At 50.3% G+C, this 17,547-nt stretch overlaps 1 protein-coding gene across 2 annotated transcripts in view; it reads right to left on the minus strand.

Moving 5' to 3' along the window:
- Rhbdl3 (rhomboid like 3) overlaps positions 1 to 9,915 on the minus strand; it is a 49,890-nt gene extending 39,975 nt beyond the window's left edge. The window contains exons 1-2 of one of the 2 annotated variants that reach the window (XM_046442935.2): positions 9,767 to 9,915; positions 8,207 to 8,230 (exon numbers count right to left, since the gene is read on the minus strand). In XM_046442935.2, coding sequence (XP_046298891.1) covers positions 8,207 to 8,230; positions 9,767 to 9,877 — 135 coding nt within the window. In that variant the 5' untranslated portion in view covers positions 9,878 to 9,915. The remainder of the gene's footprint in view (positions 1 to 8,206; positions 8,231 to 9,766) is intronic. The other variant, XM_046442936.2, reaches the window with a different exon arrangement.
- Between the last annotated feature and the right edge of the window lie 7,632 nt (positions 9,916 to 17,547).

Raw genomic sequence — 17,547 nt, forward strand, 5'->3', positions numbered from 1 at the left:
ACTGGGGTAAGCGCAGGCAGCTGCCCTCCCCATGGTGTGGGGGGACCCCAGCTCACCTGCTGGCTCCTTGTATCATTACAAAGCTTCTGAGCAGAGCAGAATTAACGAGGCTGCTCAAGGGTTTATGGCTCAACAGAGCTGTCCCCACCCAACAGCCAGAGCCCACCAGGGAACTCTGATGCATTCATGGATATTTACAACCCCATAAATTAGGTCCTGGCTGCAGCTGCCGAGGTCAGGAGGTGAGGTGATGGAAGAAGGCCCTTTCTCTTTCAGTTTTCCTTCCTTGCAAATGTGGATGCTAATTTGCCCCATAGAGAAAACCACTGTGTGCCCTTCCCTTGACCTCTTTCCCCTGACTCTTCAAAATACTCCCTTTCACAATTCTTCTGTTGTTGCTATTCTCCCACCAACCCCAGATTAAGTGTAACTAGTCCCATTTAACGGATAAGGAAACCGAGATCTTGGAGACATGGAGATAACCAACCTGAACGATCACAGCATTCCAAGTGAGGACAGTGGGCACCTCCAGCTAGCTCCAAGACGGTGAGGCAGGGATTTCCAGAGACCTTGAGCCTCCATGGGAGGGGAAGGGAACTGTTCCTAAAACCAGGTTCTGACCCTCATGTCTTCCAGCCTCCCCAGATGGAGGCAGTAGGGGCCTGGTGCTCCCTGCTCCCCTGGGGTTTGGCCAGACCATTCCCTCGCCAGCTGGAGAAGCTGCAGTGATTCCAGGATTCCCAGTTGTATTATTTCTGTTCTTTTAGCTGTCGTCACTCTGGGGACAGCTCGGGACTCACAAGAGACTTCTCCTGAAAGCCCCAGGCCAGGCTCCTGAGCATCTGTAGGTCACAGAGCTGAATCCTAGGGACTGGGGCTGGCAGGGTCATTAAGGTGCCAGACACTATTCCCTCAGCAGAGAAGGGGGCATCCTGGCCTGAATGGAGGCTGAGTGTCTGGACAGTCAGCTTGTCTAGAAAACCACCTAGCTCTCCCGACACCTGCGCAGCGAGCAGAAGAGGAGACCCCAGATCTTCCCTGGAATGCAAGAAGCTGGGATGGGGTGGACAGTGGGGGGTGGAGGTGAGACTTTCTACCAGGTCCCAGCACCACCACCCCCCCACCCCCGAGAATATACTTCAGAAGCCCCTGCTCCTCCCTGCTCAGCGCCACCCCCAGGGCCTCTCAGGCAGACAGCCCTGGATCCCCTGCCTTTGCTATGTCACAGGCTCTGAGGGGGCGTTGGGGGCTGTGACTCAGAGGCAGGCCCCTTGGGTACCAGGAGCAGGCATAGTGCCCAGGCTGACTCATCTGGCCCAGTCTGTCAGGGTCACCTAGGGACTGAAACTACATCAAGACCATAACGCCAGGAGTCTGGAAGGAGCAGCAGACAGGGAGCAGCAGGAGTGGGTGGGAGCAGAGGGGGTCTGTCATCTGCCCCATGTCTCCCCTTTAGCCCAAGTTCTTATCCCTTGCTGATTCTCCTGGAAGCCACCAAAGTGTCTCAGAACAGAGATTGAGAGATCCGGCAGAAGGAGGAGAGCAGGAAGCAGACCAGGAGAAGATGGGAAGGATAAAGGGGCACCAAACTGCCCTTTCACTTCCTACAGCCCTTCTACCACATTTCAGAAGCCTCTCAGAGGACTTGGGGACAAACACACACACCTGCTACCGAGGCTTCTCATTTGTTCTGTGCCTTTGGGTAGGACCCATCCCTACAGGCCTTAGTTTCTTTCTCTGTAAAGACAGGACAATACTTCTCTTGGGGCTGCTAAGTCAAAATGAGATGACAGACATGTGCAGACAGTAGACACTAGGCGTTTGCTCTCTCAGAAGAAACTTTACCCAGAGAGACCTGTACTTTGTTTAAAAACAAACAAGCAAAAAAACCCACCCAGGGAAAGAGGCTGAGGGCTAACTCTAGCTGTTCATAGCTCAAGACACACTGGATTCATTTCCCTTTAACAGGACAGCGCCCTGGGCCCAATGTCACCACCAGTCACCAACGAAAGTCCAGCCAGAATTGCCAGACGGAAATGCCAGGCAGAGAGGAGGATGGTCTAGCCCACTAGGTGGCCAGACATCTGCCTCTTCACCTCTACCAGGCAGGCAGTCAAGCCAGGTGACCAGAGAGGAGCACTTGGGTATCAGCACTTCCCAGGTACCCTTTGTCCAAAACCTTCTCATCTTTCTTTCTGGAAAGTTCAGTGAAGAGTGTGGTTTCCCAGTTTCTACCCTAAAAAAAGCAACTTGATGGGGAGAAAGGAACCCAGACTGGCTATCCAGACACTGATTCAAGACCAAAGTCAGGGGCTGGGGTTGTGGCTCAGTGGGAGAACACTTGCCTAGCATGTGTAAGGCACTGGGTTCAATTCCCAGCGCCGCATATAAATAAACTAATTAAATAACAGACCACTGACAACTAAAAGAATGTTAAAACAAACAAACAAACAAAAAGACCAAAGTCAGAGCTTATTTTGAAAACAATGTTCATTTCTTTAAATTCCAGTAATATACAACAGTATTTATCGGGTGCTCACTGCCCACTGTGCCAGGTACCACACACACCACCCTGTCCTCACAATGCTGAGAGGCAAGTATTATTCTAGGAAGTTTATGGATGAGAAATCTGAGGCTTGGAGAGGTTGCCTGGCTTGCCCATTGTCACACAGCTAATGGGAGAATGAGGATTTGGCCTAGACATGTGTCCCCTACCTGCCTTAGTCACCACTCAGGGCATGCAAGCAAATGGGAGTCTGCAGGGCCTGGTGGCAAGAACACAGACGCTATGGCATTATTACAGAAAGTGACCTCACAGGGTCACTGACCTCTCTTTCCTCATTTGCAAAACAAGCAGACTGGACAAGATGCTTCCACTGACCTTCTAAGAACCTGTAGTCCTTGAGGAGGTAGCGGCAGCCACATGGTGGCAGGGGTGGTGGGGAGAGGCATGCTGGGGCACATGGATGTGGTAGGCCCATGGTTAGGGCTTGCTCCTGGACTAGATATTCTGACCCAAGAGAGCACATGCAGGGCTGTAATTTGACCTGCCATTTGTGCAAACTTACATGTGCATGGGTGACAGGCAGGCAGGCAGGCAGTGTGTGATCTGGGATCCCTTGTCTCTGCTGCTCAGCTGCCATCAAATGCATTTTTTTGTGAGTGGTCAGGGATAAAAAGGTTAACTCCAGCTGATTGATGGGGTCACTGAAGCAGGGGCAGGGCAGGGAATCTGGCTTTGTGGTGGAGGTGAGTCCACAGCCACAAGAGTCCCTGAGGCCACTTGGTAAGGGGTTGGGGGTACAGAGTGCAAAGGGAGGCTCCAGTTAAATCCAAGGCTTTGTCCCCCTCTGGGAACTGTTCTGATGGTTAATCGTGTGTTCCGGGAACCATGGCCAATGCTGCTGTCTCTGGGGCAGTGTTTTCTCTGTGCTCCTCACTAATCCACTCAGCAGTCTCATCTGAACCTCTTCTCAGTTCCCAGAACCCCTTAAGCCAGCTTGCGGGAGGACTACAAATGAGATGGGCATTGGGTCAGGCGAGGGGAAGACCCCCAGGCTAGGAGGAGTGGGGCTGGGCAGAGGAGACTCTGGGAGAAAGAAAGGAGAAAAATCCTCTGGGCTTAGAAGTGGCTCTCTCAAGGAACCCAGATCTCAAAAGTGATCCTTGTGTTTCCTCCCAGCAAATTTTGATTCCTAGTCAAGACCCATCTGTCAAATGTCCACTAGGAATCAGATAATGCAAAAGGCGATTCCACTTTCACTTAATTCTCACAGTCATCCTGGAGTTAAGGATCATTGTCCCCATTTCATATAGAAGAAAATAGAGGCACAGAGAGTTAATATAATTGTCCTCAGTGACAAGCCAGTAAGACTTAAACTCAGGTCTGGCCACCTCCAAATATGAGGTTCAGCCCCATGAAGCCCATCTAAGCTGCCCCATGCTCTGTTTGTAGCATTTGTTTAGAAGTTTGGTGAGATAGTCATACTTGTCTACTTCCCATCTGAGAGACTGACAAAATTGGGGTTTCTTTATATTTATGGGGGGTCTGGGAAATGCATGTTCCCAGAGAAAGAGGAGACAAAATCAAGTGATGACCAATTCTTTCTACTCCCTTTTGCTCTTCTGAACTCAAATTGTGCCATTGTGCCTTGTTGACTTAACAGAACTCTGCTCCAAACCCCTTTTCTCATAAAACATTCAAAGATCTTGGAGGCATTTTTTTTTTAAGGATGAACCTGCAAATGGCTCTTTCAACCCAGGAAACCTTGTATGGGTTAACTGGGCTCCAGTCCCACATTTGCTACTGACCTACTCTTTGACCTTGGATCAAATATTTGACCTTAGATCAAACCTCTCTAGGATTCAGGAAGGGACTGAGAACATAATCTGAAAAAAAAGGAGCTTTTCAGGAACAAATATAAAGCAGTAACTAAAGGGCATATTATCTGTGCAAAATTATAAATATCAGTGGCATAGATCAGAAATCAGAAAGGAACCCAACCACATATAAAATTTGCCAAACGAAACTACATTTCAAACAATAGATAAAGAAAGGGTTTCTTTTTTCTTTTTTTTAAATATTTATTTTTTAGTTGTAGTTGGACACAATACCTTTATTTTATTTATTTATTTTTATGTGGTGCTGAGGATCAAACCAAGGGCCTCGCATGTACTTAAGCAAACCCTCTACCACTAAGCTACAGCTCCAGCCCCCAAGAAAGGGTTTCTTAATAAGCAATACTGGTGAAACTGGATAGGAGTAATATCCAGGTGGAGTAAAGGGATATATGATTTTTTTTTTAATCATAAAAAGTAGTAGGAAACAAAAGGGCATCCTTATGAGATCCAGAGAGGGATGCAAACTGTCTTGGGTCTAAAGCAATGGAAGGAAGAGTGGAAGAGAAGCCCCACTGATTCAACAGTAAAAAAATAAGATATTTTTTTACAACGATATTGTACTATCACAACTAACAGATTCATATTTATGGTAACGTTAAAAATCTATTTAAATATTTAGAAAACCATCAAGATCCCAAAGAAAAGAAAAGATATTTCCCTCAAGGAAAAATCTGAGTAGAAAACGAAAACATGGAACATCTGGGATTTGAACTGTAACCCTCAGATTTCCTGCCTGGGGTGACTTCTGCAGCCCAAGGGGAAGCAGAAGGGGGCTGTCAAGGGATGGCATGGATTGGCTATGCTACATCCCCACCTGAGCAGACCAGATAAACGCCAGAACAACAGGGACCCAAGGACAGGGGTCACCTACTTTTTTCACCTCCAATACCCACAAAAGGCATCCTGAACATTTGGTTGAAGGGAGACCCCCATGGGACCAACAAGGCCAACATCATGGGGTCCTGTTAGCTTCATGCTGTGTCAATGAGTTTCCACATGCTGAAGAACCACACAGCTTGGAGGAATTGGTTCAATTCCATTTCTGACACAGAGCCCAACAGACCCCAGTTTGAAACTGGGTGACCACTGGTATCCCATTGATCGAAGAAGGGGAGGAAGGATGTGCCTGACTAGACTGACCTCCCCTGCCACTGACCTCTAGAAAGTGAATTCTGGAGGCAGGGACTCATGATAGGTGGCATGTCCCATTCACCACAATTTGACCTACCAAGACTGTCCACTTGGTAGGAAATGATGGGGAGGCTGCCTCAACCCCCACCCTCTTCCCCAAGTGTGCCAGGTGCACCAGTGTCCCAGAGGAAGAGGCAGGAAGGAGAAACTCTAACAGCTTTCTGAACAACCTGAGACCAAATATCCACTGGAAAGGCTTCATCCCTGCGCCTTGTTGAGCCCTGTCAGGGGAACAGTCAAAAGATAGCTAATAGCACGGGGGCAATGAATGCACATGGACTGGACATCTGCCAGAGGTCAAAGTCATGCTTAGGAGCAGCTCTCCTTAAACACAAAGCACCAACAGGAAGGAAGAAACCGGCTTCTGATGCCTCAGGAGGGATGGAGAGTAGGCATCATGTGGAAATTATTATGAGATAAAACTGTCCAAAGTTTTGGTAGTTTCTTTCCTAGAATTAACTTTGTCCAGAAATGATTTCTAGGTGGGCTTCTCCAGAAGCAGGGGGATGTTCTTGGTGATATTCAGGACCTCCCTCCTGAAAATGAAATATTGGGTACACATTCTCTCTGCTCCCTGGAGTCCCAAATGCTTCCCACTAAAAATTCTCCTCCATTCATCCAAATGGTTTGTTTTTAAATGTACACACACACCCATAGGAACTGGCAAAGGAAATTAATCAAAAAATGTGAAAGACACAGAGAAAAAAAAAAAAAAACATGATACACTTTGTTCTAGGTTCTGATTCTAAATCTGGCAGGAGGTGTGAAGGGCTGGCAGCTTGGTGGTAGCCATAGCAGTGGCAGCAGTGGGCTCCCTCCTGCCTTGGGCTTGGGGTGCCAGGCCAGCAGCTGCTATACCCTTAGGAACCAGAGGGAGAGTGGGTGGCACTCAGGAGCCCAGGGAGAGATGCTCTATCCTGTAAGGACAGCAGCTGGTGGATGCACTGCAGCAGAGCCTTATGGGTAATGTAAACGATAACCCCAAATCCTCAGTCCAGGCTCACCAAGTCCTTCACCTGGAAATTCCATGGCTTCAGTCCCACTTGGGCATCTGTGTTTAGCTGGCTCTTCAAATTATACCAAAGTTGTCATTTTTGCCAACCCTCCTCCCCCATCCCCCCTTTTCCCTTTCCTCCTAGCTTCTGAATCTCAGGTAATGTGGACCCTCCTCAGCTCTGCAGGTCTATTAAGATCTTTCTGTTCTCCTATCACATGTCCCTCTCTCTGTCCATGCTCATTGTTATCTTCCAAGTTGTATTATTACTTGGATAAATGTCTCCCAAAAGTCCATATATTAAGGGCTTGGTCCCCAGCTTGGAGCTATTAGGAGGTCAGGCCTAGTGGGAGGTCTTTAGGTCATTGGGGGTGTGTCCTCAAAGGACCCCCCTCCCTTTGCTCTTTGGCCATGAAGTGAGTGGCTTTTGCTTCACCAGAATGTGCTGCTCTAGGCCCAAAAGCAGTGGGGTCAACCAATCATCAACAGGAACCTCCAAAACTATAGGCAAATTAAGCCTTTCCTCTTTGTAAGCTGACGATCTCAGGTATTTATTGCAGCATTGGAAAGCTGACTAACACAAGTGAGTCTGTTCTTGGCAGCAGGTCCCTGACCAGCTTCTCATTCCTGCAATACACCTCACCTATCTCACTACTACACAGGATCTTTCCAAACACAGCCTGGATCCTGAAACAACCCTGCTTAAAAACTTTGAAACACTTCCCTTCCCCACAATAAAGGTCTGGTTCAAGCTGTTGTTTCAGCCTTATCTCCCTCTCTAACCCAGCATATCTCCTCTGGCCCAAACAGACTCATCTCTTCAAGTTGTGTAACTTAACATCTATGACACTGTCATCTCATCCTCAGACCGCAGCGCTCACTACCCCCCATCACTAGGACATCTCTCTCCTACAGACCACGAGGGGAAAGCAAATGCACAACAGCACCTGAGTACCAAGCAAAGAAAAGAACCACTTCCTTGTTGAAGGTCAAATGTCCATTTCCCGGCTCCAAAGCCAATACTAGGCACTCCCCACTCCATTCCTGGCATCTAGACTCTAGGCATTGCAAATGATAACAAACTAATTTCCATTTGTAACCTCCAGTACTCCCTCATCATTATTGCAGAATTAAAGAAATAAAATTCGCCTTCAAAAGAGCTCATATGGTGAGGCACTCCCCAAGGATGGCAGAGATTTGACTTCATGGTGTCCATGGACCTTTGATGATGGAAGTAGAAAGAAAGCCTGATGGTTAACTCTAGCCCTTCCCCCACCTCCCCAGCCTCCTACTGCAAGTCCCTTGATTACAGAAAACTTCCCAGGCATTCAACACATGTTGTATTGTAGAAACAATCCGGTTTCTACATGGTATGAATCCAGCTCTGGTGCAGTGGGAATTGGGAGGAAGAGAGGGAGGGATTCTCTTAAGAGAGCCGGTGGTTTCCTCCTGATACCTGGAGAGCAGTGTTGCCCAGCCCCAAATGCACTAGGCCACACCTCCACCCGACGTCACCACCTCAGAAGCACAGAGCTAGGGAAGCCCACGCAAAGCAGGGAGAGGGAGACTGATTTCAGAGAGGGCTGGAAGGAAGGGGGGGGTATTTAACTGCTCACATACCTGATCAAACAGGACTTTCCAGTGCTGGCAGAGAGGGAGGCCATGCAGGAGAGGAGGAAGAGAAAGAAAGAAAGACACACTTATCACCAAGGTCTCTGTAGCCTCCTGATGTTTCTGACCTAGCCTCCCAGCTACTGCCCAGGAGTCATAATTAGGCTCAGGGACTGGCCACAAGAATCCGGGGAAAACCTGCTTAACTGTTTCCAAGTGAACAAATAGAGGGAAGTCACAGTAGAGGGTGGGGATGGGGGCAGCAAGGTGGGTGTCTCAGGTATGGGACAGTCAGGTGGAGATATGAGTAGAACAAGGATGATTCTCAAAAATTACCAAATAAAGGCATACATTTCTGATCAAGGGCCTCTGATAACTTCTGCCTAAAGTTTATGTCCATATCTACTCCCACGCCTCTGAATGCATGCCCATGTGCAATTCCCTCAGTCCCTGCTGGGGCCAAGAGCCCTGCTAAGGAGAAGGGACTCCTGCATAAACATTAACATTTTGCCTGCAGGATTTTGGGTTGGGGGGAGGGCGGTTTCCCAAGGTGCTGAAACTCACCCATTCTCTTCCAAGGTTCAGCCTTAAACTGTGGGTACACGAGATTCTACCACGGGTTTGGCGCCCAAAGGAAGTGATAATTTAACCATAGAAGCCTGAGACATGTTAAACTCCCCGCCCCATTCAGATTTTCTGGTTTTGGTTTTGTAGGTTGGGGGCCTGGTTTCACTTCTATCTTTCCTCCCTGAGGGAGGGATGGGGCCGAGCAGGGTGTCTGCCCAATTTTTCATCCCTATTTGTAGGTTAACCCCGGGAGGCAGAAGCTTAAGCAACTCCAGTTCCCAGGGCTTCCCAGCGCTGGATCTGCGGTCGGCGTGATGGAGACCCGAACAGCAGATGGCAGGGAAGATCTTTGGGGTGGCCCCTCCCTGGTCTCGCCCAGGGGACTGTCCCTAGCTCCGACGTGATCTCAGACTCTTGAGCTCCCTTCTAGGAGCAAAACCGCTTTCAGCACTCCTTCTTTCCCTGCTCTGGCGGGGTTTATGGACAGGGGGCAGTTTGAATTTCAAACAGTGTTGCGACAAGGCAGGTGTCCGGGAGGGAGCTAATCAGGAAGAAGAGGCTCGCCAGACCTGTGTGCGTTGCCGGAGACAGGGGATTCTGCGGCGCCCGTTCTTCCCAGGGCTCAGAGTCCGCAGGTCGCGAAAGAGAGGGGAGGGGGAGTCACTGCTGTGACGCGGCCGCCTCTGCAGGAAAACGCCGTGTCCCGGGCACTGCACCAGCCGCGGGGAGGGGGCTCCCGCGGCCGGCAGGTCCCTGGCGCAGCGGCCAGGGCTGTGTCCCGCAAGGAAGCCGCGGGAGCCCGAGCAGGGGCTGGGGTGGCGCGCGTGTGCACCTAGGGGAGACCGTTCCCTCCGCCCCCTCCGGTTCTTGGGGACCCGGCCAATCGGGGCGCTCCGGCATCACCTTGAGACCTTCAAGTTGCCCCGCGGGGGTGAGACAGAAACTGTACTCTCCCTGGCGCCCCCCCAGAAAGTTTGCCCGGGCGGAGGAGGGGGTACTTACATCCTCCGGCGCCGCGGGCAGCCTCTCATTGGCTTCAGGTTCCAGCTCCTCGATGCGCTCCGCCTCGGCGCAGGCGGCCACTGCGGGGCCGGGGCTAGGATGCTCGCCCATGGCCGAGGTGGGGTCCAGGGGCGGCCGGCGGTTGCAGCGCTCGTCCCGGGGCGCCGGGCTAACTTTGCGCCGCGCCCGCCGCGCTGCTCCCGGGGCTCAGAGAGCGCCGCGCCGCCTCCGCGCCAGCCCCGCAGCCCGCGCCAGCCCCCATGGCCCTGGCCCCAAGCCGCCGCCGCCGCCGCTTACCGGCGACCCTGGGATGCCCGGCCCCCAGCCACCAAACTTCTCCGCGCTCGCCACCCCGCCGGCCTCCGCCTCCGCCACGGCCCTGCGCCCGGCTCCGAGGCGAGGGCGCCCTTGGGCCAGCCCCGGCCCCGCCGCTCCCCGCACTCCCTTCCCGCTCTGCGCGGCCCCCGCTCTGCGCCGGAGTCTCCTCCTCTCCGCGGACTCCTCGGGGGCGGCGCGCGGGCGGGGGCGGGGCGGCGCGGCGCTCGGGGCTCGCGGCCCCCGCCCCCCAGCCGAGCCCGGACGCCACCGCCCGGGCCGTGGCGGTCAGAGCTGCGCGGCCCCGGGAGGAGGGAGAGCTGCAACGGTGTTGGCGGGGAAGTGGCTGCATCGTCCAGGGTGGGGATGGGGACTGCGCTCTCCCCTGCCCCGTGAACAGCAGCCTTCTCTTGGAGCCGGGGTTCATCTCCCTCACCCGGTTAATGATAATTTGGAGGCAACAGATATGTGACGGAGGTAGAAGAGAGATTTACACTAAGTTGGCAACGTCAGGGTTAACAAGGAATGAATTGGGGGAGGGATGCCCCCTCAACTACCTCTGTTCATGAGGGTCCCAGATGCTGGGAGGTCCCTCCCGGGACGCCTATGGATGGGAGTTGTCAGATAAGAGAGGCCCCGAGACTTCAAACCCTAAACCTTGAACTCCCTACCTCAGAACTACATGACTGCCCAGACTTCGTTTAACCACATTGAGCCCAGGGAAGGAAGAAAAGAAACTAAAAAGCAGGAATGAAGTTAGCAAGAGTAAAAGATTTTTTAAGTGGGGAGGACCTGGGGCTGTTTCCCTATGGGAAAGAGCCCCCAAGAAGATCGTATCCCCTAAGCAGAGGCTCTGTCTGTAACTGGTGGCAGTGACCAGCTGGAACAGGTGCCCAGCTCTCCCTGGAAGACTCAAGGGCTCTTTCCTGATGATATCTCCCAGTAGAAGCGAGACTGCACCAAGTCTGTGCCCTTCCAAGCCTCTTCCAACTACCCACACACTCACTGGCCTTTGCCCCTCTGCCTTCATCTCGGAAACTGAGGCTCTGCAAGTTGCAATTAATGCCCTCATCTTCATAAGGCAAACCCATAACCCCAGTCCCAGGATCCCACCTGTGACCAGCTCATCCAGCAATGACTGCTCCCCTTAAAACACAAAGAAGGAAATGAACTCCTTTCTAATTAGGTGAGTTTGCTACAGACACCAATTTTCATCTCAGTTTCAGAAAGTGTGATCATTTCAACTATTTTTGTTTCTCACCACCCTCCCCCAATCTCTACTCTACTAACAAGTCAAGATCCTGCCAAGATTTCCTTGTAAATAAAACTGTCTGCATGGAGTGTGATTTTGAAAACAGCCTTCAGGGGACAGAAGAGGAGCTGGCTTCTTTGTGGAAAGAAGCCCAGAAGGATAAGCATCTACTGGGGACCCTGAGGTCAGTGTCCCTGCCTCTCTCACTCCATGCTGTCATTTGCATGACTTGGGTGCTGACTCTGTTACACTCAGATCTTTGGGGCCTGGAGAAGTGAGCCAGGAAGCCTGGTTCCAGGGGAACTTGCAGGAGAGGACACACAGAGGAGTTGGCTACTCCGCTAAGATAACCCAGAAACCCTGAAGTATTGACTCCAGCTGCTCCTTGAATTCTGTCTCTTCTCCAGCCCAGGGACATCTCTCATTAACATATCCAATCCTGCCATTCCCTCAGGTGCAAGGAACCTTAGCAGTCTCAGTTAAACTCCTGAACATTTATTGAGTTTCTACTAAGTACTAGTGATAGAGCTTTAGGAGTAAGAGATAAATAAGACCCAGACCCTGTCCACCAGAAATGGTTTAATTCAGGACAACAGTCATGCTCAATACCAGGATAAGTCCTCGATTCCAGGGGAATCCAGAGGATACAGAAGCCAAAGGGGAAGGTTCATGTGGATCCAGGAAATCTTCTCAAAGGATATGCCCCCCAGATCTAGGCAATGTGTGGGAAGGTGAAGAGGAGGCATCCAGGCAGAAGCAACAGCATGAGCAAAGGGTTGGAATGAGAGATGGCATGCCATAGGAGGGGAACTGCAAGCCATTTGTCCTGGTTTAAAATAAGACCAAGATGTTCAATGTAAAGAGTCAGCCTGGAGGGAGAGGGTTGTGAAGGGCTGTGAGTTTCCTGAGAAAAGCCCTTCACCCTAAGGGCAACCGGGAGTCACTGAAGGATTATGAATATGAGAGTAACATTTTAAAATGTCCCTCCTGGTGGAGTGCAGGTGGTGCTCAGCTGTACTCCCAGCTACTTGGGAGGCTGAGGCAGGAGCATGGTTTTGAGCCCAGTAGTTAGAGGCCAGCCTGAGCAAAAGAGCAAGACCCTGTTTCAAAAAATAAAAGACCCCCCTCTAGCTGTAGTTCAATAAGAAGTTTGATCTAAGCATGGGGACAGGAGTAGTACCATCCACTGCAGGGTCATAAGATCAGCAGCGGTTAGATGAAAGGGCAAAGTAAGGATCTGAGAGGTATTCAGAGGGGTATCTTGTTCCTCCTTCTCTCCCCTGAAGCAGTTGTCTCCTACTGGCAGTATTCCCAAAAGTCTCCTAAGAAAGAATTTCAGCCTTTCACCAGATTTCTCCCTTCAGCAGATCTCTTTCTTCTCCCTGGCTCCGGCTTGAAGGAGAATAACTATCTGGACTTGGAGATTATTGGGATGAATTGCGATGCCCAACAATCTCTCACCTGATGTCCTTAACATTGCTTCAGCCACACCAGCTTCACCTCAGTCCCAGGGGACTCTGCAATCAGGTACAGCCAGCTCCCCAGCAGACAATGGGACATGGGGTCTGGGACCCAAGACCTAGAAACCTCCAAGGGATGGGAGTGGCCATGGAGTATCTTAGACTGCTAGCTTTTATCCTATTCTAGCCTAACACAGCTGAAGGACTGGGACCTTCTGCTCAAGGGGAAGGAATGGTCATGGTGTCTCACTTTCACTCAAGACCTGCCATGGGCTAGGCATTAATAGATGCCAGGGGATGTGCTACACACACCTGCCCTGGCAGGACTCTTGGGGTGTAGGGAGAGATGACAGCAAACAAGGCATATACCCTGCTCTTCATTTTGTCAGCAGTCCACACCCAGGAACTCTTTTAAAAGTTCCCAGCTCACGGTTTGGAGGTTTCAGTCCATGATCCATGCTGTGGTGAGGCAGCACAAGATGGCAGGAGGATGTAGCCTATCAAAACTGGTTTACCTTGTGACCGGGAAGAAAAAGAAAGGAAGAGGAAAAGAGTGCAGTTCCACAATCCCCTTCTAGGGCAAATCCCCAGTGACCTAAAGATCTCCCACTAGGCCTCAGCCCTTAAAGATCCCACACTTCCCAAGAGCACCATCCTGGGAATCAAGGCTGTAATCCATAGGCCTCTTCAACATCCGGACTCTTACATTGGGAAAGAGGGGTTCAGAAGAGCTGTTGAGATGAACCTCGAAAGACAGGGGCAGCTTTGGGGTGGGGAATGTGGAAGGGTTTCTGGGTAGAGGGAACCACTGTAGCAGAGATCGGAAAGCTGTTGATCATGTGGGGAACCATGAAGTGGCTGGGCACAAAGTAAGCGTGGCCAGGCAGATGAGGAAGACGTGGCGGACGTCCTTGTGGGCCAGTCTGAGGAGGCTGGGGAAGCAGGGATGGCTTCTAAATAGAGTAGCATTTTAGGAAGATGAAGCTGGCAGCAGCCCACAGTGCCATGCAATGACATACTGTGAGTGTCCATGGTTGGCCAGGTTCTGGCAAAGGTGCTGGGAACCCAAGCCCTGGCCTCCTGGGAGAAAGTTAGATAACCCTCTAATTACAGCCCAGTGGGATAACGGGGGGAAGGCAGTGGAGAGGGAATGCACCCTCCGATGATGTTCAGGGAGCAGCTGATGTTCTGAACCTGGGAGCTAACAATGCAGCTGCCCTTGAGAAGCCAGGAGGATGTGTTAGGCGCGGGAAGAGGAGGGGTGAGGGGAGCCAGCAGTTTGTTTGTGGATACCTTAAGCTAATGAGAAGCCAGGGAAGGAACATTAAAAGCTGTAATTATCGCTCAAAGTAAATGGAGGTGCCTAGAAAGGCGGGGTGGTGGATCAACAGGGGTGACTTTTCATCAGAACCTCCTCTGCTGGGTCTCTTCTTCAATGGTTTCCCACTCTCCCATTTCCCCTAGCCAGGCCCACACCCTCTGCAGCTCCTTCTCTCTCTAAAGTAAACCTAAGCTGACCCTCTCCCCACCTGTAGCTCCCATCTTCTGAGAAACTGGCAAACCAGCCCTGAGCTGCCGCTGTTTGCCTGCCGGAGATGAAGACATAAGTTATTTTTGACTGAGATCCAAGCCTCGGCCCCGAATTCTTTTGTCTTCCAGGAATCCCCCAGTCATGTTTGAAGTCTGCAAGTCCAAACAGCAGACAGAGCTCAGGGAGGAGACCGCCAAGTGGAATCTACCCACCCTCCATCCCCATCTCCAGCCTTCTTCCGTGGTTGCCCGCTGTCTGCCAGATCAAACAGAACAAGGTGGCTAAGCGGATTTTTTTCCCCTTTCCTTTCGTCTCTTTCTTTCACTCCAATTTTCTGAGTTACTTAAATCATTACTGAAAGATGTCCAGGTTCACAGACACCATACCCTTTCAAAGAGAGGTGTGGGCACTTAAAAGCTGAGCTCAGAAAAGCACAGAGGAAACTTTCCCAGTCCTAAGATGTAGCCAATCACACCTTCAGGAAACTCTGATGCTTTACTTCTTCAGGTCTTACCTTCCTTCCCAGCCACCTCAGTGGGGCTTGACTGGTCTCCAGGGATCCATTCCTGGATCCTCCTTGGACCTGCAGTATTGCTGTATAACTTTTGATTATGCAATAGAAGATCCTTGTCTGTTCAGTGAACATCCCGTCCCATCTTGTGCATCTCTCTGGTGAATGCCTTCTCTCCCATCAAGCCTTTCCTCAACTCTCCAACCCAGATGGACCCCTCCTTCCTCTGAATCACTTTTTTTCTTTTGACCTTGCATTACATTATCCAAATTTTATCTTCTTGATACCGGAATGTGCATTCTTTGAAGGGGAGGATGATGGCTCATTCAATTTTGCATCCATCACAGTGCACAACACTGCTTGCTGTGGAAGCCAAACAAATGTCTATTTAATGAAAAACAGAGCATGCCTCTCTTGATATGACATGAAGTCTAATTACATAGTTATTACTCTCAAGCCCCCAACAAAAGGCAAGTTTTATGTTATGGAGAAAAGATGGTTCTGCATAATAATAACGGTACACTTGCATGCTGTTGCATTTATTTCAAATACTTCCATGTTTGTCATTTCATTTCATCCTCAAAAAGGCCCTCAGAATGGATACACTGCTTCCATTATATATTGGGGTTGGAGGGAGACTAAAATTCCTGGGTCCAGAGGAAGTTTGATCTCCATTCTTCTCACCAAATTCTTATTTTAAGGGTGAACCCCCACTCCACTAGAGAGGTATTCTGCCATTGGCCCTGACCACTTCCTGCAAAGACTTCCCCCACAGCAAGGGGATGGGGCTAAATCAAAGATCCCAAACAGGGCTGGTCCTGCTTTAGGCTTGCATGTATCAGAAATGCTGGGAGCTGCCCCTGGCTTTGGGGCAAAAACTAAGACCCATCTATTTATCTACTTTGTTTCTGTTTTTTTTTTTTAAATCAGAGACAGAATCTTATTATATTGCCCAGATGGGCCTCAAGCTCACAATCCTCCTGCCTCAGCTTCTCAGATAGCTGGGATTACACATGTGTGCCCCTGTACCCAGCTGCTTTATTTTTCTTAGGTGTTGTGGGTAGTGTTCCTAGAAGAGGGGTTGGCTTGCTTTCATTTGCTGCTGCACAAAGCCAGGCATCAGTATGTCCAATAGACTTTGTAGAGGGAAAGACCCAGCAAGAATCTGAGAGGACCAAGTGTAGTTAGGTCAACCTTTACATTAGAATGTACGGTTCATAAGAGGAAGGGCTTGGCTTGCTTGTTCACAGGAGTGTCTTTGATTCCTAGAGTGATTCCTGTCACCTAGAAAGTCCCCCAAAGGTTCAATGAATGAGCCTATCCTGCTAATACTTCTCCAGGCCCAAGGAAGGCCTTCCAGAGGTCATCATCCCTGAGAAGTCTCCTCAGTGGATCCAACCCAGCTCCTGCTCTGGGGAAGGCAGCTGGGAGAATGGCCTGGGGTTCCTGAGTCAGGCTTTCTGGCCGTGAGGAAACAGCAGAGGCCACAGTAGCAAGACATCCTGGAGCTTCACATTCAGTGTGGCAAAATGTGACTAACACCAGGGAAATGGCCCTGAACAGAAATGCAGCAGCAGCCAGAACAGTAGCAGCAGCTGCCTGGTCCTGTCAGGCAGAGGAGTGAGACAGTGGGCACTCAAATGGGCTTCCTCCATCTCTCAGCCACACAGCCCCAGTGAGGCTGTGGGAGAACTTCTCAGAGCACATTGTAAATACCATCTGTCACACGGCCTGCCCAGACGCCATCCTTCCTCCCTGGAAGGGAAGCGTTCATTATTATTTATGCAGAATGCACCCTACTTAAGTGTTGTGCCACCATGAGGGAAAGAAAAGCCTAGAGGATCCAAAGGCTCCAGGGATCTGCCCCTCATATAGCAGCTGGTTGTGGGGGTGGGGGCTCAACCACCCTAGAAATTAGGAGGCCTGTGTCCTCAGCTTAGTTCCATCGCCAGCTTGCTGTGCAACCTTGGGCAATCCCTTCACCCCCACCCCCACCCTGCCATACTGTGGACTTCCATTGTCTCATCTGTAAATGCAGAGGTTGGACTAGATAATCTGTGACATGCCTCCCAGCTCTGAAATTCACTTGTAGTCCCTCTAAACCTTATCACTCCTGTGTTGGCCCAGAAGCCTGTTCATTACCCATCAGCTCTTGCTCCCAGGCAGGACATGGGAAACAGAGCTCAGGAAGTGATTCCTTGGTACCTGACAGCAGGACAAGGGGTCAGCAGACCTGGGCTCCTGTCTGAGCTCTGCTACTATTTAGCCTTGTGATTCTGGGATAGGCACAGTTTCCTATCTTAGGGTTTTTTTGTTTTTTGTTTTTTTTAATATTTATTTTTTAGTTGTAGTTGGACACAATACCTTTATTTTGTTTATTTATTTTTATGTGGTGCTGAGGATCAAATCCAGGGCCTTGCATGAGCTAGACTAGTGCTGTACCACTGAGCCACGATCCCAGCCCCATCTTAGTTTTGTCTTTTGCAAAAGTGAGAGGAACTCTAAGATTCTGCAGGAGAATCCATCTCTAATCTAGGATCTGTGGTTTTCTCTTCCCAGATACTGCTAATAAACATCTTTACAGACTGAGCCTTCAGAGAGAGCTATGAGACATACCTCTGCCCTCAGTCAGCTACAAGTCAGGTTGGAAAGACATGCTGTGAAAAAAACAAAACAAACAAACAACAACAACAACAAAATAAAAAAAAAACC

This window comes from Marmota monax, unplaced genomic scaffold (assembly GCF_021218885.2).
Source record: "Marmota monax isolate L192 unplaced genomic scaffold, Marmota_monax_Labrador192_F-V1.1 WCK01_AAM20220418_F8-fsc00480, whole genome shotgun sequence".
Classification (NCBI taxonomy): Eukaryota; Metazoa; Chordata; class Mammalia; order Rodentia; family Sciuridae; genus Marmota; species Marmota monax.